The following is a 21934-nucleotide window of genomic DNA, read 5'->3' as shown; positions in this document are numbered from 1 at the left end:
ATTCGCGGTGAAAAAAATAGAAAAATTGATTTACCTTACAATCTAGTGTATCAAATGTCTTGCGTGGTAAATGTCACTAAACAGCACGAGTAAACAGTACTGGTTCACCCATATTTCTGATAATATTTTCCAATAGAACTTTCAGAGTTCAAAAAGGAGTAGCCAATTACTCACCCACAAAATATTTGACCAAATGTTACCCAAATGAGAAATCACATATAGAGGGAAAAAAACCCATATTTTTCTTTTTAATTGACAAGCGTACAAAAGTAAAACCATAACCAACAATATGAAGGGACCAAGACCAACATTACTCCAATGTGGTTGCTGGTTGAAAGTAGAACATGTAAATCTATGTATGAAAACCTTGTAGTAACAAGTGAGTTGGAAACATAAAACAGACAGAAATCAAAGTTTGAACACCATAGCGAATTTACTTAGATTTTCTAGGAAGCTGCCCAGTCGATCTCTTGATCGAATCAATCCTCTGGAGCCTTATTTGTTCTCTGAATTTGGCTATGAACTCGTCGGCCTTCTTGTTAACATCCGGTCCCCCATTGTTAGAAGCAACTTCTTCATACTCCGAACTTCCTCCAAAGTCATCGCTCTCAGTCTCCGAATCTTCATCACTTTCCACAACCACATTTTCCTCAATTCCATTCATCTCTTCCATTCTATACACTGAGGAAGTTGATTTTGACATCACAGGAAATGTTCTTCTTGTTCTTTCAATGAAACCTGATTCTGTTTCTCTTTTCTCTGCCATGCCATTCATAGCACCCATAACTGGTTCATTTGATCTAATTGTTCGAACTGGCTGACCCATCAAAGAACCATAGTTTTGGGTTCTTGGTCTTGACTCTAACCCTGAATTTGTTCTCATTAGCACTTCCTCTCTGCCACTGCCATTCGTGTCCTTTGACACGCTTCTGATGCTCCTCTTCAATTCCTTCTCAGCAAAAACATAATCATTTCTGAGATTTGAATTCGATTTCATTGGAGAATAAAATGGTGGAGGTGGTGGTGGAGGAGGTGGTGGAGGTGAAGACTTGTAATGAATCTTCTTTCTTACAGTGTCTTCGACACTCTTGGCATGCAATTCCGGTGACAAAGGCGGCAAAGGCGATGGTTTTTTTGGCGAGGAAAGTGATGGCGAAGGAGACAGCTTGTTTGGGGAGGGAGAAGTGGAATTGGGTCTGGATGACAGAGAGGTTTGTGACCTGAAAGAGCGCGATTCAAGCCGATTGAATTCAGATTCCTCCATTGAAGGAGGCAGAGAATACAGGGGAGGAACATCCAAATCCTCCTTCATTTCCATCCTTCCTGATCTTGATCTCCATGGAATTGGAGATGGAAGAACAACATTTTCCTCTACCTTTTCCTCCGAATTCAGAGGATTTGAACATCCAAATTCGCCATTTCTAGTTTTGGTAAAACTATTTGAAAAACGCTTAGAACCCAAATTTGAACTAGACCTACTAAGAGAACCAGTTTTAGCACTAGACTCATTAATTGATTCAACAACATCAGACTCTGAGATCCTGGATTTCAAGCTCCTAACTGGCAAAAGCAACGGCTTTTCGCCAGTTATAGAACTAGTACTCCTCTGTTCTTCAAGAACAGAGTTTTCTCGAGCTACTACAACCACTGGTTCACCCCTATAGTACTGAGAATTCCAAGTTTGGACCTTGTTGTCATCAAACTCAGATGGGTTCTCGGCCTCGTCATCAAAAACCGACGAAACCTGAAGAAATCTGGACACATATGATTGTGCATTATCGAATTTTGAGCTATGTTCTTTCTCTGTTTCTTCGTTTCGCCTACTAAATAGGCCATAGGAAACTGCAATACCTACAAAAACAAGCTGAAGGAGCTCCCAACTTCTGGTGTGAAGTGTGTGGTTGACGAACTCAGGAGCTTGTGAAGTGAGCAATGGAAGAACAACTAGAAAGATTGTAACAATTACAGCTTTGTATAGGAAATCAGTGAAATACTTACTTGTGTCTGTATGGTTTTGGGGCACTTGTGAACCTAGTGTTTGTGGTTTGATGAAAGGGTCTGTATCTGCCATTGAAGAACAAAGAGAAGCTTTGTTTTTGGATGTTGTTGATGTTGCAGAATGTGAAAGAAGTTGAGAAGATGAAGGAGAGAAGACTTAAGGGCTAAGGAAAAGTATAGAAAAGGAGAGAGTGAAGAGGAAAGTTTTGGGAAGGAGTGAGCTGATTCCAAGCCATGCTTAACTACTTTCCTTTAAAGCATTTCAAGCAATTGACACTTGCATCCTTTCCTTTACTCAATTTGCCCATTGAACTATTTATTAGAGGTTTTTAGAATTGCTGAATAAATAAGCTGCCTTTTTTTAAAAAAAGAAAAGAAATGGTGACAGAATATTACATACAAGCTTGTGATCTTCCTTATATTCTGATCTTATATAGCCTATAGAATTTCACTTTTTAGAGATAAAGGTGTGATGATTTATTATTATCATTATCATTTGGTCAGTAAGTAAAAAACTTATTATCAAAAAAGAAAAAAAGATGCACAATAAAAGTAAAACAAAGGTTGGATGAACTATTAAGTAATTAAAGCTTGTTTAAAGAAACAAAAAAATTAAATAACTAAATCCTTAATGTTGAAAAACAACTTTAATACAAAGGTGATATCGATGACACGGATCAAATTGTTGAGATCATGTAGCTTAATTGATACTCATTACTCATCAACAACAACCAGATTTCTTCTTCCAATCTTTGCTTTAACAGTGTTGTTTGGAAGAACAAAGAATCACTAAGAATAGGAAATTATTTGCCGAGCAATCATGTTCTACATCAACACCTCTTTTAAAAAATCGTGCAGAAAATAGTGTAACTGAGTTTTGTTTGTTTTTTGAAAACTGAAGTAAGGAAAGATTTTTGTACTGTTTTCTGTTTTCAATTTTCTTAGAACAGAAAACTGTTTTCATAATAATAAACCAAAATTGCATGTATATTAGAAGAAGATTACTAGAATTCACATTTTTAGTTTTATCTGTTGAAACTTTTATAATTATCCCAACAATGAATTCTTAAAACAGTTGATGAAGTAAACCTGGAGTCATACATGCGTAATAATGACCTCGTGAAGCCTTTTTTAGTCACATTTCACAGACCTTGGTGGTCACATTTAAAGAATGCAGGGGTATTTTGGGAAGAGGAAAGAATAGAGGGGGCAAATAGGTTGCGTGGGATGTGTTTAGGGGATTCTTCTTTTGGACTGCGTACGCTAGCTTTTTTTAATTAAAAAAAGTGTGCTAGAGAGCAACTTTGGAGGGGTATGCTTTTCTTCTCCATCATCCTTCAAATTCTTCTAGTAGGGGATATATTAGATGCTCTCTTTAGGACCACATAGTCGACACTCAAATTTTGTATTTTAATATCAGTAACAGTTTCTAAAAGAATGATAAAAGGAAAAAGAAAGAAGAGACTGGTCTTATCTAGATGATTTTCTTATCATTTATCCTAGCCAAACACTTTGTTTACAAATGACCATCACTGTACGTAGTTCATGTGAAACTAGAATTTCATTCGGTGGGATAATTGAATCACGATATTCCTACAAAAGCTGTAATCAAAGTAGCATATATTGCAGTGTTGCATTACTAGTGTCTTGTATGAGAGGATCTGTACTGTTTGATAACAAGAATTCTTTTTAATATATATATATATATATATGTATTCTAAATGTTCAATTTTTAAAAATTTTATGTAAATTTTCAAGAACTATTTAAATTATAAGAAGTGGTATTTTCATCAAATTAAATTTATGCATAAGGCATAACCAAAAGGATAAGTCTTGTTTAGATGATGAGAAAGGGGGGCAAGGCATGAGTGTAGGGTATCTTTCCTTTTTCTTAAGCTTATGGCCGAAAGTATGTGGGAGAGATTGTAACCAATGGATCTGATTCTCTTGCTTTTGACTCTTTCAATTACACAAATGCTTGTTTAAGGCCACCCTTTTAGCCCCCAAAAAATTCACCAAAGCAATATGTGGGTATTCCTATCTTTTATATATATAAAAAAAAACCTTATAAATTCTAATTAGAAAGATCCAGGATTAATTAAAGCTCAAGCAACTAATAAGAGGATGAAAAAAGAAAGTCCCCAATCTGATCGCTCCCTCTTAATGACGTGGTTGACATGTTATGTTTTATCCGAAACATATTGTGGATAATGAGTGTTTGTTTGTTTTAACTTTTTAATAAAGAAAAGAAAAAAAAAGTCTTAAAAAGTTGATGAGTAGAGTGGACAAATTTATAATTCTAATCCGAAAATAGTTTGTGCTTTTTTATTTATTTATTAAAATCATGATATATAGTTATATACTGTTCATGATACAATAAATTACTAAAATTATGGGGTTATCGATATAAAAAAATTGCATAACAAGTTAACAACACAAAGTAAGATGATTGTACATTGAATTATGGTGTAGTTATGGATCTAGTGTATTAATTGCAATACAACTCCGTCCAACAATTAATTACCTAAGGCCCAATTTCGTTAGAGAGAATTGGAAGGAAGCCATAAAGAAGGAGAGTTAATGGAAGAAAATGGTATATTGTGTTTTGTATAATTTCTTTCTTTTAAAACAAAAAATAATAAAAAGATTTGGATATAAATCAGATAGGATTGGTGGGTTTTGTTATCAAGCTACAAAGTACGCTCATTTTTTTTAATATCAATTTTACCCTTATTTTTATAAAAGACAAATAAATATTTAGAACAATTTTTAAATTTGTCCTATCCCTTTAAATCTCTTACAAAAATATATATAATTTATAATTTTATATAATGAGGGTGTATTATTTATTATTATTATTTGTTTAACCAATCAAAAAAAGGTTGTCACTCCATCTGTCACATTTTTACTATCCATTTCTATCAATCAAATAAAAAATAAAAAATAATAAAAGAGACAATTTTCCTTCTTAAATATGTTTCAACCACCCTCTGTTTTTATATCCATTTTTTCATCCCTCCATAAGTTACATAAACCATTTTCAACTCTCTTTTTAATCTCAAACTCATTGTGATGCAGTCATGTGCCACTCGCGTGACAGTAATGTTAACAAAAATATCAAAATGCCCATTTCTATCTGTATTTTCTCTTCTCACCATCTGTTCTCTCTCTCTTGTTCTCTGTTACTGTATTTCGTGAAGGGACGATGGAGGTGGATTGGAAAGAGCTAGGGCTTGGTGACAACCATACTGCGATTCATTTCTTTGTGAGTGTTTTTTTTGTTCTCTCTCTGCACTGTTTCTTCCTGATGCTTTTAGCCTAACTTAAATTGGAAATAGCAAGTAAATTCAGTTTAAGAAACTTTATAGCTTTGTGACACTCCTCATCTTTTAGCGATTTAATTGATTACTAAATAATATGTCATTCACTTTTCTTTGCAATTTGCATTTGGTGGGGCATTTTGTGGTCTGTTATCTAAAATTCTGAATTAATGAATCTTTTAGTTTTTTTTGGATAGAATATTTAAATTTTGTATTGCATTTTAATGATATTCTGTTGTGGTTGATTGATTTGTGAAACAATGTGCAATCTTATGTTTGATGAAATGACCCAATGAGTGAAATTGAGTTATTTTGTCCAACTCGAAAGAAACATTGGCTACGGGCTGCTCCGCGCCCTGTTATAATTTTCTGATGGTTAAATCAAAAGTCAAGGAACTTATCTAGTCTACTTTGGTGATATTTGATAGCTAGTGTCTTCTGTGATAGACATTGTTCATACATATCAGATAAGAAACATGGGTTATTAATTGGGAAGATTTTAGCTAAAGTGTTTCTGAATGACAAGAAAACACACCGTTTTGTATTCCAGAAAAAAGAAGAAGAGACATTTGCATTTGCTAAGAAACTTTGCGTTTGTATAGGAAACTCGAATGAAAGCTTGCTTTGGACTCTAGAGTTTGCACACTGGAGATTGGGTCTCAAAGAGAAGTTCTGGAGTGAGTGTTGGATCGTGTTTGGGCTTTGGGTGAGTGGAGTTTAGTGGCAAGTAGACAAAACGGTGCTGTTTAATTGTAAGATCCATTAGATGTCAGTCATGAAAAGATGATCTTTTAACTTGGGTTCTCAATACAAAATTTGATTTTGAATATCACACTTTGCTTTTCTGGGCTGATTGACTAGGAAGTGCAGTTTGAGAACAATAACTAGAACAAAACAACTACAAAATACACAGCTTGTGTTGTGAATTTGTGTTTGCAGATCTATGGTGGTTTTAAGGTCCTGTGATACTGTTTACTTGTTTGTATAATTACATCAAACCAAATTTGCAAACAAAGAAATAAGTACCGCAGGCATAATGTCCAAACCCAAAAGAAAAAAGAAAAATGTCATATGCCTTTTGTTTTACACAACTAACATAGACTTAAATTAACCAAATGATACCCACCACTGTGACTAGTATTTAAATGAAGTTTGATGAACATCATGAATCTACACTTGATGAACTTACACTTGTGGTCTGGCCCTCCAACTTGGAGTCTGTTGTGCACTTTCCTCCTCAAGTGCCTCTAACTTTTTTATTAGAGCCTCTAACTTTGCTTTTTGTGTCTCTTACCTCTTTTCTAACCATCTCAATCTCTTTATCAAGTTTAATCTTCTGCTTTGCTTTTTTTTGTCTCTGACATTGCTTTATGTGTCTCTACCTCTTTTCTAACCATTTCAGTCTCTTTATCTAGTTTTATCTTCTGTTTTGCCTTATCCTCCAACACTGTATCCTCATCTTTGCAAGTCAAGCAGCTGTCTTCCTCTAGTAGACGCACGACCTGATAACCAACCCAAAAAAAAAAAATGTTTTACACGTTAACATTAGATTTGAAACAGATGAGAGACACAAGTTAAGATAACTTTATGTGCCTTTAGCTTTGAGATGTTGGACTTCGTCTGTTCGTTGAATGATGACACAAGTAAAAGCATTTAGTAAAACAGCAGCTAGCACCCGGAGATGCCCAAAGCTATTGAGTGATCTGCTTCTCCTAAATTTGGCCGTCCCCTAGCTAGAGCCTTATATATATATATATATATATATATATATATTTGACTTGCTTTGATCGAATTAGAGATTCACCGATTCTTTAGAAATTTCAGACAGTTCAAGTGCCCAGAAGGTTGATTATCATTTGCATCCAAGTGTAACAGTATCACAATGGGCTGAGGTTCAATATCTTATGACAAAAGAGAGCATGCATATGGTGATCAATGACCACAACTACATCATCTTCATCTATGTTAATGTATAGCCTTATTGTAATCAGGAAATTTTCTACAAATTAAATTGACTGAAAAAAGATTAGAATTTAATAATTTAATTCCAAGATGATATTTCTATCTTAATTTTTATATAAAAAATTGTTTTTGATTCTCTCAAAGGGTTACTAGTTTTTGTTTCAGATTGTCAACATGCATGCTTATTGGAATTTAATTTTGGTCTACTTACTTATAGTTTTCAATACATGGATGTAATCTTCCCACTACTTCAGAGTTCAGCCCCATGCATGTTTCCTACAAGTTCTTGCTAATACATACATACATGTGGGTCTAACTGGTGCTAGAGTATTTCGCCAATCCATCGCTACAAGTTTGAGGTGATCAATTGAAATTAGACTGTACCACCCTTAAGTCTACCAAATCTATTTATAAATGATAAGGTTACATGAAACCAAACAAATGTTCTTCAACATGTAATCGATCATGATTTTTTTTTTTTGTAACTAATGTTTAGCATTACTCATTTAAGCACAATATCATTCCTAAAAATCAAGCAAAGATGATTTTTGTCATGTTTTTTCAGGTATAACCAAATGTAAATGTACCTGACGGAGCACATCATTGCAGTCAACATGAGTAACAAAGTGACATTCAGCACAATAATAGACAGGGACAACTAGCTTTCTTCTTTTCTCGCGTCCTCATCTTCTTCTGTAAAGTCTTTGACTGGAGACTTGTGAGGGTGAGGGGATGTCTGTGACAGTCATATTTTATGGTAATGATGGGAGACAATGGATATGGATATTGTAGTTGCAGTCTACACAACGGAATGCAGTGGAGAAAAGGTACTTCCTATTTCGAGTAGAGTTTGAATGATTGCTTTGCCTTGAATAAAGCAAGAGGGTGAGGGTGAATAACAAACCTTACGGTGGGCTTTAGTGAAGCACATTTAGCATGCATACAGAAATTACATGTACCCTGTCCTCTGCCGTGGTTATAAAACAATTTTGAACATACGTAGGAGCAGCCATAATTAATTGACTCAAAACATACTTTGCAGTCAAAATAACTCGTATCAGCAGTAGGTTGTGGATGTGGAAGGAGGGTGACATCACAGGTGCTGGTGGGTGGAAGGGATGTTGGATCTCTAATGGCAAATTACAGCAGGATCTGTGAAGTAGAAGTTTGCATTGAAGGCAAACATAGATGATCATGGAATCCGCAAAAGGAAGCAAGCAAACAGAGCAGCATGGGCTAAAATTCTTATTCATATCACACAGAGATAAGGGATGATTTTTGCCTAGATGAAGTAGTTGATCCTCACAATGGTGCTCACCATGACCACCACCACCTTCATGGTATTTGGTAGGTATCAGCGAAGCGCATGTAACATCCAGTTTAAATCAACACTCAAAACAGGTGAAGTAGAAGTGCGTCCAATGGTACCCACAGGCATTGCACTGTCTAGCTCTATGCTTTCTATAATAAATGTTGCGATGAGATGCCTTTGCCACGAGAAAGAGAGGATGTTATGGGTGGTAAGGGTGTGTGATCTCAGGAGGAGACTTGGCGCATGATTTGTGCAGGAAAAGATTGCATTTGACGCAAACATAGATCATGGAATCCTCCATGGTTAGGCTGCAACCAGAACAGTTACGATCAAAATTCTTAACCATTTCACATAGTACCAAGGGATGTGTTTGGCTGATCAGCTGATGCTCATTATCAATACAGAGGTGTTCACGCGTACTGCTTTCATGGTTTTGTGTGGGCTTCAGCCGAGCGCAAACAAGGTCGACTTCAAATTCACACTTCAAACTTAATAACTCTCAATACAATTAGAATTTTGAAATGAAAATAATTTTAATTGAATCATTCTTCAAGAGCTTCAATTTAAAATTTAAAATTTAAAACGACTAAGTTATGGTCTTTCAAAGTTGATCCAGTGTTGCTGAGTGAACTGTACTTTCAATCGACTCATTCACAATGTAAATCAGTCCTCCTGTTAAAATCAAATCTCTCTCAAACAACATATCCATTTACCATGAAACTTTTCAGATTAGTTCTATGATGAATCTAGTTTAAAATTTCTTTGGAATCACTCAAAGATTCAAAATGGAATATGAGTTATGGTCGAAACAATACAGAAAGATCAGATTCTGTGCGCGGGCAAAATCACTATAACTCCCTTAATTTAACTTCATTTTGGGCCCTTTATGTAACAAATCAAAGCTAATACATAAATTTATCCAACCATATTAGATTTCACAATTGAACTCAAAAGGATCAACGAGTTATAAATCCCTAAAGTGGATTGTTCTGCAATAAGTTTTCCGAAACAGAACAACACTCACTTTACAGATCCCACTCTCCGTTACATTAACTATAAGCCGTCCAAATATATACAAAGTATCATAAAAACATAGTTTTTCATATATCTATCATACAGGTACACATGCCCAATAGAAATAACACTAGCCAAAAGCCAAAAGCTTCTATGGGAGTCACGCTCGGCTTTATTTATCTGCAAAAGTAAGGTGTGAGCTATACATGGTGTCACAGGGCTAAATTATACCACGAATTTTTGCCTCTGCAACGGCACTTGGGGCCACCAAGTCTCAGCCAACACAACAATACAATACACATAGTATAGAAATATAAAGAAGGCACACACAGTTACAGGGACAAGCCCCAACCTTTGCTCATATTAAACATATTACAAAGGAACATGAGTTCGTACAAGGAACAACCAAGGCTCACACCCTCTTCTCTGTTCCCTCTACAAAGCCCACCTTAGCATTATATAGGCCACTCTCAAAACCGCCCATAACTGCCCACTAAGATGATGGATGACACCCCCATCCACCTAGGGTTGTGCTGGCACTCTCTAAATGAGCCAGCACTATAATGCAGTTGACAAGCCCAACTGCTAGACTTGTTGGCATGTTCTGCTCATGCCACATAACCACAAGAAGTTAGATTCTGCATAGTGGAGGAAACCACCCTTAACCGCCTATGTGTTGGTCCTCTCAGAATTGTGCCACATGTTTGGGAGGTTACTCAGCACTCCCCCACTTCGCATGATGAGTGGGAAGTACTAGTAACTTCCCCCAACCGACCGAGCCCACTAAGCCACCACCTCTTGTAACCGCAAGCCATGACTTTGTGTTGTTCATGCTCTAGTCACATCTGAGTCAACCTTGTGAACCTAGCCCAAGCCAAGTCCGCCAATCTGCACCCACATATATATGTCTCTGAGTGCACGGCGTGCCAAGCCATGCACGCCCGTGTGCACCCTCGGGTGCACACCAAAGTGCACGCCGGCGCACACACTAGTGCCCTTCTTCGTGCGCCATGTTTGAACCCTCATGCGCCCGTGGCTGTACACCCACCTGGACGCCCATGCGCACGCCGAGCTAGACGCTCGCGCAAACTAGGTTAGACGCCAGCCCGCGCGCCCACCTGCATGCCCGCACGCGCGCCGCTACACACCAGCGCGCGTGTCGGTGCCCACTTGTTTGCCCTTCAATATCTTGGATGCTCCCCACTCGTGCAACCATCTTGGAGTGGTGCAACACGTGCCCATGCACGTTGGCTAAGCCCTCTAAGCAAGCCATGCCATAGCCCAACCGATGTGCTCAACAGACCCCCCCTAATATAGTCTTAAGGAAATCCAGCACTCTGACAGGAGTAAACATCACCCATGCTTGAGGAGTCATAATGGCCTTTCAGACCTTTCCCGACATCCAAATTGAGTGCCGTCTGCGCCAACCAGCTTCTATGGACTCAAGGTACCTCCCATAAAGATCCCGAGTCAAAACTCCAAGTTTCACTTTTCGCCATATTTACGAAAGTGCCACTGGGCACCCCCAGTGCACGCCGAGCATCCTTTTAAGCATCTTGTGTGCACGCTAAGCATCTTGTGCACGCTGACAACCCCCTGAGCAATCCTCATGGCTGTCTAACCAAAACCAAAGTATTCCCAAGACATGGCATGGCCTTGAAATCCCCATGTCTTCCCTTGGACAACCGTCAAGGGGCTAACACATGGCCACTAGAAATAACACTTAACAATACTAAACATGATGTGGTGGCATGTGCGAGTGTAGTGTGTGTGCATTTCTTTAAATAAACATTTCTACAAGAATTATTCCTTAAACTATACAAATCATTTCTGGCAAAAATATCAGTAGTTGAACATAATTTATAGGGTCACAACAATGACACCCATCACAACAATGTGGTAGTGAGCATCCTAAATTCTCACAAACTTTTAGCTCTTTACCTTTCTAAGGGTAGCTAATTGCCTAAGATTTGTCAATATCACGACATTCTTTGTCTAACAATGCACAACATGTGGGGCTTGAAGACCGTACCACATTCCCGCCCCTGGGCACCATAGTTCGCTATTGTGCAAGCCCCGTTATTTTCCCTGCTTTACCAGCTACTAACCCATTGTAGACTCGTAAAGGCTTGGGTTTTGCACCCTAGGACTCCACCCTTACTTGCTTTATGGGTCACAACACAATACTCTCATAATCAATATCATCATTCCCATTTCACAACACATGAATAATCCATTCCTCTTTCAAAGACGATCAACGTTCAAAATATTTAATATTGTAGGGAATTAATTTCATCACAACAATTTACCATATGTTACAAGTATTCATTCAAGCATTTCTTCAAACACTTTAGAGACGTTATACAAAATCACATTTTCCAATCTAGAATTTTCCCCATCTTACCATGGATTTAATCTCATTTCATTCCCAATACACACCATCCCATTCAGATATTTATATCTATATCTATATATATATATTATACATATCCAAATAATCCATGTCAACACACATTGCACATAGTTCTTGTTCCAATACCACATAATCACAACATGAAGTTTACTGATTGAACTAGACCAATGCAGGATTTAATGAGTTTAACATATATGAATGCACGAAACATATCAAGAGTTAATATAGCCAGTAAAATTCCCACGTCTCATATTTTTCTCACTTTTCTGTTTTCTTTCTTTCTTTTCCTTGTTTTCTTCGGTGGCCACGCCATTTTTAATTTTCTGTTATTCTTCTCTTCATTCACATGCTTTATACATGTACATATAATATTTTGCACTAACCCAAATCTCTATCTCTCATGTTCAACTTATCCTTAGTATACTGTCCAATTCCATGACCCAGTTGATTAAAAGGTATAAAGCTTCCCCAGAAAGCTTCTAAACATGTGAATTACATATTACATGCATGAGATCATACATACATCATGCTTATTATCTAAATATATCTTCTGGAACAATTAAGATTCATTTAGTTTGTATATATACAATTATATAATATATTACACATGCACATTTTTCACACGCACACACACACAGGTCTAAGAATATTACAAGCGCGCTCACAAGTCCACAAGTCCATCTATGTATTATCAGTGTGGTACTGAAGACTTTCACTAAAAGTTTGCACACAAAGCACTACATGATAGTGACACATGACCTTGCGCCTCTTTAATCATTTTCTTTTATTTTTCTTTTAATCACTTTACTTTATAAATTTTTTATTTTTCATCACCACTACAAAATTCTAATTCTCTCCAATCCTTTTACTTATAAATTTTCTTAACTGACCCATATTGTTGGGTTTAGTCAAATTTTAAATTTAATTCGGTTTACAAATAAGCTCTAAGTGACCTCATACCCATAATACTAACTTTTTTAAAAAAATAATAATAAAAAACCATAGTACTAACAAAAGTACCTTATTCAAATTCGGGATATTATAGTAGCGCTCTCAGTAGCGTTTGGAGTCCATATCTTTATGTCAGTCTCAATTCCGCTGCTGGCAAGCACAGTGGCATGAGGATGAGACTCGATACAATTCACAACATGCTTATCGGCTTCCATAACACATATTAGCTCCCCATCTTTCTTCTTCCATATGAAAATACGGCCACAATCTGACCCACTCATGACATACTCACACTTAGACCCAAAACTCACACCCTTCACCGTAAGACGATTCTTGTGACCCTTGTAGACTTGGGGACGAACTTTGACATCAGTGTCCACATTGGAATGATCCGCATCACTGGCCATAGATACTGGAGAGGATGGAGCTGGATTGGGTCCTAATCCCATATCATTCGTAAAGAGATAGATAAACTCGTCATTATAGGATACAAGAAGTTCACTCTGATCTGAAAATGCCAACCCTGTTATTCCCACTTGCTTATCACCGATCAAATGAAGGGGGCAAAAATAGTCAGCTGGCTGACCAAAATCGGTTGAACTATCCCACTTATATTTGCGGATATCATAAAGCCGAGCATACTCATCTGATCCCGCAGCTGCAAAAAGATTAGGATTCTTTGGATCTATTGCAATTGCCTGTAGCTTAACGATTTGCGTATCACTCATCCTGTGGATAGAATGGCAAGTAAAAAGTTCTGTTGAAGCTCCAGTTCTCAGATCAAACTGTGAGAATAAATGATAATATCAAAATTTGATAAAAAAGTATGGACAGATGAGATAAAAAATCAATCAATTACACAAAATTAATTGACAAACAAAGAGACCTCCAAATATGGGACTCGTATGGGGTCCCACCAATGCAAATTATGTACCACATTCTTTCGTTTTCATCAATGGTTTAGTTTTATCTAGAAATAATGAAATAAATAAAAACAATTTTAGCAAGATGAACATGACTCACATGCTTGACCAATCCATCCTCACCACATGTATAAAAAATATGAGGGCTTCCTGGTTCAATGGCCATCTTATGAGCTCGTCCTTGATGTTTTGCAAGCAATTTAGTCTCCACTTTCCCACCTTCCAGAATCTGAGCATGTCTTACCTAAAATGGAGCACACTTTAATTAAGAACAAAATATTTTATTACTCGAGTTCACAAAAAACTGAGAATGAATATTTGAGCTAAAATCCAATGTCTATAACAATCATTAATAGCTTCCTGTTTATCAATTCAAGGTCTTGAAGAGCATTCATTTCTGAGGATGAATGATCACTTTTGGCCCTTTAAACCTTGATATATTTTGGCATATGCCAAAAAAAATATAAAAGGGACATTACCCAATTCTAGTCCCACCACAACAAGAAGATCCTGGCAAGGAAGGAGATAAACCTAGCATTTGATATTTAACAAAGTGGATATTCTAAGACTCGAACTTGCACCTATAGTACTGATGTTAAGGCATTAAACTGTTTAAGCCGGCATTGATGTTCAAAGAAAATATCATTCTATGAAATGGTTGGTTTAAGTAACAACATACTTTTTCAATTGGAGATCTTCAACATTCTTTCTGTTACAAGGTGGTGCCAAATTCAAATGAAATAACGTGCTTGAGGTCATGGTATCCTACATAAACACTTAAGAAAATGTATTACCTGCCCATCAGCTGCACAAGTAATAATGCTTCGGTCCTCTGTGTAGGGAATGATCTTTGCTTGGAAAACGTTGTTTCCATGACCCGAATGGAATGAAAGTTTAGCATGCCCTGTTTCCCAATCCCAGAGTATAACCCTCCGGTCATCAGAGCCTGACACAAGAATGTCACCATCTGCATTGAAGCTAACTGTGTTCACACAACCCTTGTGTTCTTCAAGCTTCCTAAAGATAGCAAGGTGGGGCACAAGATCCTGAAACAGAAAAATATCAATTAAAACTTTGTATAATAAGGAAACTTCATTTGCAGAAAATGAGAAGTAATGAAAAAAAATGAAGATGAGAAACAAGCCATTCTGAGATTGACCTTCACTAGCCAATAAAGGAAATGCAATGATATACAAAATGATAATTATCCCAATCAAACCAACACAACTTATCCTTTAACCATGTGCAAACATTCATGAGAAAACACAAAGCGGATAAATTATATGGGAACAATCCTCAGTTTACAACTTTCTATGTGAACATCATACAGTGGCCGAGATAGATTAAAGAGTGTCTTACTATGAAGAACCACCAATCCACCGTACCAGGTACTGTCAATTCTTTTCTAGCAGAGTTAAAATTGAATAGGAAAGGATCCCAAACTAAATAAATTCAATCCCAAATTACTCTTCTTGTCACATATCAGTACGTCACAAATGAACCTGAGTAGGGATGGACTAGTTTCAACCTGCTTTTACATAATTTGCTTCTCACTGGTGTTAAGGAATTTTTTTTTCTTAAAGCAAACACATAAAACCAAACTCGTGTCTCTCCCAAGAAAATCAATAGAAGAAGCAACCAAAATTGAGGTTTGTTTTTTGGTTTTTTGTAAGCCCCAAAAGGCCAAGGGCTTAACATTGAATGTTACTGGTCCAAAATAAATAAATAAATAAGAATGTTTAGATTTTAGTTTAGAGAAATAATCAATAGGCATAAGTGCATTTCCAAAAATTTTAAAATGAAATAATTAATTATCCCCCAGCTACTAATTTTAGATTAAGAACCAATTAGCACAAACTTGTCAAAAGCCATAATCGAGAGATGTGAAGCCAAATTAAACATGTGCCTCAAAGTAACACAGCACACAACAGAGTTCTCAAATCAGACACCAGTTCCAAACTTCCAAACATTCTTGAGAACCTTGAGCAGTAACTGCAATCAAAGACCTCATAACATTATGAAAGCTAAATCAAACAAGAGTCATTTGAATAGCATATCTAGCCATGTAAAATAAGTAAACTAAGTTTGTGTTACGTTGCATGGAATTGGAATTGTTGGAATTAGAGAAAAATTTAGTTCAATTTTATGAGTTGCTTTTGTCCAATTCCACCGATTTCAATTCCAAGACTCCAATTCTATGCGGTCAAACATAACCCAGGCATGATGGAAAACAAACTCAATTTAAATATTTGGAATTGAACAACATAACTATGTAATTTGCATAATTAAAGGTAATTTTATGTAAATAACCTTTATACTGAGTGGAGGCATGGTTCACAATTTCACAACACTAACTACAAATAAAACTATCATCAAAAACTGTCAAATACTGATCTTATATGTTATTCCCACAACACTCATCGGATAGATAAAAAGTGCAAAAAGTAATAATTAAAAAAAAAAAAAAAACAGAGGTTCAGTTCTGTCGTTCACAGGTGGGTTCTACAACGAAAGAGCGAAAATAAAAAAAGAAAGAAAAGGTTACTGATGGGTTCACCATTCTCTGATCGGAGAGGAAAATGATCGGAGATGCACTGACCGGTGATCGAAAACGGCACTGATCGGAGATTGGCAAGTAGTGATAGCTTCACGGGTAAGCTCTCTGGCCAAACATCACAAATGGCACCCTTGAAAGTTTACTGCTCTCTCAAGTCTCAAATAATTGTACAAGAGTAGAGAGAGCTTTCAACTTACACAATAAAAAACATAAAAAAATATATAAAAAAAATAAAATAAATTATCAATTTGTTTACTTTATTGTTATGACTTTAACTCCATGTGTAAAAAGGATCACAAAACTCCTTGTTTCTATAATTTTTCTTTTTAAAAATATTTAATAATTATTTAAATTCAACCAATGGTAATTAGAACTAATATTAAAAAAAGCTCAACATGTTTTACAATTTTTTTTTTCTTTCGACAAGGTGTATTCATGCACATTTAGTGAATTAATTTAATTAATTTCAGTTTTTTCTATTTATTTTGTTTTACAAATATGTAATTTCAAGAAGTACAGATAATTTGATGCAAGTCTATAGACTTAGTAGTCTTTGATTGTGAGAGGTGCCGATTCATTTTTCTTTGTTGTGGTCCCTTATTATTTGGTCTTGCTGCTGACAAGTTATCAAGTCATTTTCCTCATTAAAGTGTTGCTAACTTTTCCTATCTAATTTGATGACTTTTGGAGCTGGAGCAAAGAAACTTATCCCAAGACCTGAGCTAATGAACAGTACTTGTTCAACATAAATGCACCAGTTGTATTAGTGCTGTAGTGTTAAAATAAAATAATTTGATAACATATAATTAATTGATGTATAAATAATAAAGTATTAAATTCTCTCCTCCCCTAAATTTTATATTCTATAATATAATTTTATAATAAAAGCTGTGGACTATCAATGCCATCATTAAGAGCAAATTTTAGAAAAATAATAAAATTTAAGGCGATGAAAAAATCCTCACCCCACCTCGTGTATGGTGTGAATTTTGTAATTGACAATTTTTTGGGTAAAGAAAATATGGTACATATAAAAACAGAAGTATATAGAAAAGATTCTTATTGACCGAGTCAAAATTGATGCAACGTCCTCTTCAATGTGATTTGATTTTTTCCTCACAGAGTTTTCAACATCAACATTATGTGTTGTTTGTGTTTTTTTTTGGGCAACAATTGCCTTACTGTTGTGGGGTTGTTTGGCGTCCTTTAATGAATCGTACTATTAATTAAATCATCCCGTCCTTTCCTTTCTCCCTCCTCCACCTGCTACTAGGCCTGCTATTGTTGGTAATTTTTTAATTAAAAAAACCCAACACTCGTACTAATTTCTGAAATTTATTGATAATATTTACAAATTTTTATTGATAATTTTTTAATAAAGAAAACCTAACAATTTTTTTTTGGGTAACTTATAGTTTCGGAATTTGTCACTTAAAAAAAATATATATTTCATAATTTTTTTTTAGTAATTTTGGTTATACTTTTACTTTGTCAAATATGTTTTGTTCTTATATTTCTTGGAACGAAATACATTACCAAATATGTTCTATTATATTTTTGTTCCAAAATTCTCAGAGTAAATTTTCGTCACCAAACATATTTTGTTCTCATTTCAGAATATCACACCACAAAAAGCTTATTCTATTCTAAGTTAGAGCATTACACTACGCCACACTACACTTCCCAAACGGCCCTCATTCTGTAGGAAATAAATGGCTTCTTCTCTTTGAAATGACTTTAAATTGCAGCCACTGGATTGTCCGCACAGAATAGAAAAAAACTTCATGTTCATCACACTCGTACTTATAATTGTTGACTCACTTTCAAGTCTTCCTGCTGCTTGCTTGGGTGACCTTTATTTTTGACAAGACTACTTTAAATTAGGGATTTTAATTCGAAACGAATTCGAATTCCATAATTCAAATATTGATTGAAAATTTAACAGGATGATTCAGATACGATTTAAATTCAATAATTCGTTAACTAAATAAATGATTACGCTTGTGAGATTAATCTTTGAAAACCCTATAAAGCTTTTTGAAATAGATTTTTAGAGAAATCTGATTTATATTTTTGAGAACTTATATTATATGCTTGAGTGATTTAGGATGTTATTTCCTCTTTGATTGGGGTCCAAAATATTGAATATTCATTGAGACCATTAAAAAAGAAAAGAAAAAGTAGAGCTCTTTTATCATCATCAATTCAAATTTAAAGAAAATGAAAAAGTGATAGAGCAATCTTTCTATAAAGATCAAGGGAGTAAGCCTAAAGTCTAGAGCCGGGGAAGTTGCAAAGCTAAAGACGTTCAACAATTAGTTCTTAGTTAAGTGAAGTGAGAGTGAGTCTGATTCAAAGTTTATTATACTTTACTTCGAAGACAGTGAATCATTATACTTTACCGCGTGCAGTTTAATTTTTGCATTGTGAATTGATAATTATGTTTTATTTCAATAAAATTTAATTTAACAAAAATCAAATAAAAAGACAAATCCAACATAATCATTCCTTCTAGGTATAATTTCATATTTGTTTTTCGCAATTATTTCACATTGCGCAACTCACACCTTAGCAAGGCCAGTTTTTTAGCCAAATTAACCCATCCATACATATACACATCAATAATTTTGGTCATGCTTGGCTCACTATGGAGACACGAAGACCATATCATTGGTGACTTATACACATCTATATATTATACACATCAATAACTGTTCTTGTGTTGTCGATGCCAATGGATTTGGTTTCACTGTCAAACTTTCCTTCTGTAGTCTCAAGCTAGATGGACAACTTATTCCGAGTTCTGCTTCATTCATAGAAGTTCAAGTTGATTATTCTTTTTGCTGCAACACTCTAGTTTCTTGGAGCAATAGGTCTTTACACTAATCAGTGTTGCAACCATGAAAATGAAGATCGTGAAACCGATGACTGTACACATGAAAAAAAAATTACCAATCAACCTCTAATGTTTTCTCTGGAAAATATACATGAAATCCGAAGCAATAAAATATTGAGAGGAGATTTGACCTTGAAGTATAATCTTTATTTGAGAATATTTAAAAAAGAAACATCATTTTGGTCACTTATACCTTAAATTCACAAGATCCTCAAACATTTACTTTTCAATCAGCAACTATTGCAGCCCGTGCCTATACTACATCATTTTTACCCTAAGGAAAATAAGGAACATCAAGAGCTTATCATAAAATCAAAACCAACTATTTATTAACTGGCTCTCTGTTTTAGTGTATACTATCAAAAGCAGTGATAATACATACAAATGTCTTCGAGTCTGTATATGTACGGCATGCCATACCATCACAATTAACTGGCTGTATATCCAAGAGTATAAATACTTCTGGTTTAACTCAATGGAGATAATTACTTATCTTAACAATACTAGCGACAACTTAATTCTTAGAAGTGGCTCTTTCAATGTAAATTAAGAGTCCGTGAACAAGTTGATGAAGACAGAGGATGTGATTTGTCTGGAGAGAAGTGGCTCTTTCAATGTAAATCAAGTGCGAGTGAACAATATATTACATTCCCCAAGAAACTACACCAAGAAAATGATACTGGATAACATTGTGGAAGATCGGTGGGAGGTCTAAGGGGTTCTCTACTGTGTTTTTGTAGTTCTGTTGACCTTTTTTACAAAGTCTAATGGGAGTATATTCTGATTTGATTGAGCTGGTTAGAAGTCTCTCTGAATCTGTCAATCTCTTGATGTCATCTAAGCATAATAACACAGACATCATTCGTAAATCCCAAAAACCATAGATATCCTTGGCCACAACAGAACTATATCCTTGTGTAACGTGGCATTCAAATCTAATCTAAAATCCTTATAAATATTTAACCACTTCTGGACTAAACTATAGTGTCTCATTATTCTGCTTTTTCGAAGATAGTATGCAAGACAAGTCAATTCTCACCCAGGAAAGTCTTCACACTCTTAAAAAGAAGCAAGGAAAGGAGCCTTTATTGCCTTAAAACATTAGCTTGTCTAAGGCTTTTGACAGACTATATTGGTGCTTCCTAATTTTGATACTAACTTGCTTGGGGTTTTTAATAGATTGAACAGCGCATCTTCAGATTCTCCGTCCCCATCCTTCTCAAACCAAGTACGAGCAGGTGATACCCAATAATATTCATTCCTTAACATCAATTCTTGAGACGCCTTAATTAGGATCCTAGGCAAAGAAGACAAGGTTGTCTGCAAAACAAACTCTATGGAAGCTACTACTTTGAATGATTGTCAGGATTGAGGTAAAACATATAATTTAATTGCAACAGCCATGTCTGACCAGAACATTCTAGTTTTCTGTTTTTACTAACCACTTGCTAAACCCTGTCCGAATGAAGTATGGCATAATGTTCAGTTTTTATGAATACAACAAATGGCCGTGTAATCCTCTTTACTACGTCATAAAGAGTGAATGCTAGTTAAAATTGATTCATATGAAGAATTACTAGGAACCATATTGAATTTAGATTCTTTATTTCTTATTTATATAATAATATTCTTACATAATTTCACAATATAGATGGTCCATATATTTCCTCAATTTTATAGCAAATATATATGCAATTAACAGCAGGATGCATTATAGAGAAGTTTTAATGGTCATTCACTGTATCAGAAAAATCATTTATAAAGATTTTTGTATAAAAGAGAGAATAAAATTACCTTTCTCATGCACCATGAAACATCCTGGTAGTGGTAGTCCTGATTTAGAAAGAAAGACCCCTTTGGCTTCACAATCTTCACACCCGGTCGAGTCCCATGTTAATCCAAGACCAAACCTATTGTCGGATAGATAAGGACTATATGCAAATGGAATTGCAATAGTTCTCACAGCCTTGCAAGAAACTGGTGTAGTTTCAGATGATTCTACAACATAAACATAATAACTAGAGCCACTTAGACATGGAACTGGCATAGAAGACGACAAAAGCGCAGCTGAACAATTGAGATATGTGTAGTTCTTCACAACATAATAATAGCGGAATGCTGTTAGAGTTAGATTGAGATTCAGAAACACTTCATGAACACAATTTTTCGGGTCAAGAAGACTTAGTTTTTTGATATCATACGATATGGATTTCACAACTAAATCCCCATAAGATGGAAAGTGAATTATAGTTAGGTTTTGTTTGCAACTCAGCTCGAAACCAGGGTAACCGCAACGTTGGGGTTGCTGGCCTTCAACTCGGAAAGGGAACCTTATATCAGGAGCACCATCAGTGCACCTCACTGCTGGGCAATTGGCATCAAGAGCCTCTGTACCTATGAAAGTAAGAGATGAGAGTAAGAAGAAGATGAATAAATCCATTAAATTATTGAAAGCAAACAGATGAGCTCTGGAATATGCTACTGTTTAGTCTTTTAAAGTGTCACTACATACATAGATAGAAAAGTAAAAATAAAAAAAAAATAATAATAATAAGCTACATAAGATTGATTCAAAACAAGAAGACTTG

At 35.5% G+C, this 21934-nt stretch overlaps 3 protein-coding genes and 1 long non-coding RNA gene across 7 annotated transcripts; 1 reads left to right on the top strand and 3 right to left on the bottom strand.

Annotated features, from left to right (window-relative positions):
- Positions 1-219: 219 nt before the first annotated feature.
- LOC132284120 (uncharacterized) lies at positions 220-2289 on the bottom strand. Its single transcript, XM_059786190.1, has one exon. The coding sequence runs from the start codon at positions 2069-2071 to the stop codon at positions 434-436; it is 1638 nt and encodes a 545-aa protein (XP_059642173.1). The 5' UTR covers positions 2072-2289; the 3' UTR covers positions 220-433.
- A 2638-nt stretch (positions 2290-4927) lies between these two features.
- Positions 4928-9012, top strand: LOC132282355 (uncharacterized). Its single transcript, XR_009471752.1, has 2 exons — positions 4928-5263; positions 7846-9012. It is a non-coding gene; the product is annotated as an uncharacterized LOC132282355 (long non-coding RNA).
- On the bottom strand, positions 6266-16630 carry LOC132282354 (uncharacterized). Of its 4 annotated transcripts, none has more exons than XM_059784005.1 (5): positions 16451-16630; positions 14688-14939; positions 13994-14137; positions 13040-13755; positions 6266-6820 (listed from the first exon to the last, which is right to left on the bottom strand). In XM_059784005.1, the coding sequence occupies exons 1-4, from the start codon at positions 16451-16453 to the stop codon at positions 13045-13047; spliced, it is 1110 nt and encodes a 369-aa protein (XP_059639988.1). In that variant the 5' UTR covers positions 16454-16630; the 3' UTR covers positions 6266-6820; positions 13040-13044. The 4 variants fall into 4 exon arrangements, with proteins under 4 accessions (XP_059639988.1, XP_059639991.1, XP_059639989.1 ...); XM_059784008.1 differs by lacking the exon at positions 6266-6820 and adding an exon at positions 7846-9264; XM_059784006.1 differs by lacking the exon at positions 6266-6820 and adding an exon at positions 9483-9786.
- A 2300-nt stretch (positions 16631-18930) lies between these two features.
- LOC132283718 (RING-H2 finger protein ATL22-like) lies at positions 18931-21876 on the bottom strand. Its single transcript, XM_059785723.1, has 2 exons — positions 21141-21876; positions 18931-19378 (listed from the first exon to the last, which is right to left on the bottom strand). The coding sequence occupies exons 1-2, from the start codon at positions 21784-21786 to the stop codon at positions 19263-19265; spliced, it is 762 nt and encodes a 253-aa protein (XP_059641706.1). The 5' UTR covers positions 21787-21876; the 3' UTR covers positions 18931-19262.
- Positions 21877-21934: the final 58 nt, after the last annotated feature.

Source organism: Cornus florida, unplaced genomic scaffold, assembly GCF_030987335.1.
Source record: "Cornus florida cultivar Cherokee Brave unplaced genomic scaffold, ASM3098733v1 CherokeeBrave_3.0.0_Hap2_Chr11, whole genome shotgun sequence".
Taxonomy (NCBI): domain Eukaryota; kingdom Viridiplantae; phylum Streptophyta; class Magnoliopsida; order Cornales; family Cornaceae; genus Cornus; species Cornus florida.
Note: the sequence above shows the minus strand (reverse complement) of the source record. Positions and strands in the feature narration are given on the sequence as shown.

What these genes read in the sequence shown, in the direction of transcription:
- LOC132284120 (XM_059786190.1), bottom strand. Translation starts at nt 2,071, where the DNA reads ATGGCAGATACAGACCCTTTCATCAAACCACAAACACTAGGTTCACAA.
- LOC132283718 (XM_059785723.1), bottom strand. Translation starts at nt 21,786, where the DNA reads ATGGATTTATTCATCTTCTTCTTACTCTCATCTCTTACTTTCATAGGT. An exon ending in TTTCATGGTGCATGAGAAAG is followed by an intron (nt 19,379 to 21,140) that starts GTAATTTTATTC and finishes TCATGTGTACAG; the next exon opens with TCATCGGTTTCACGATCTTC.
- LOC132282354 (XM_059784005.1), bottom strand. An exon ending in CTTGTGCAGCTGATGGGCAG is followed by an intron (nt 14,138 to 14,687) that starts GTAATACATTTT and finishes GCTCCATTTTAG; the next exon opens with GTAAGACATGCTCAGATTCT. An exon ending in AGGATGGATTGGTCAAGCAT is followed by an intron (nt 13,756 to 13,993) that starts GTGAGTCATGTT and finishes TTATTCTCACAG; the next exon opens with TTTGATCTGAGAACTGGAGC.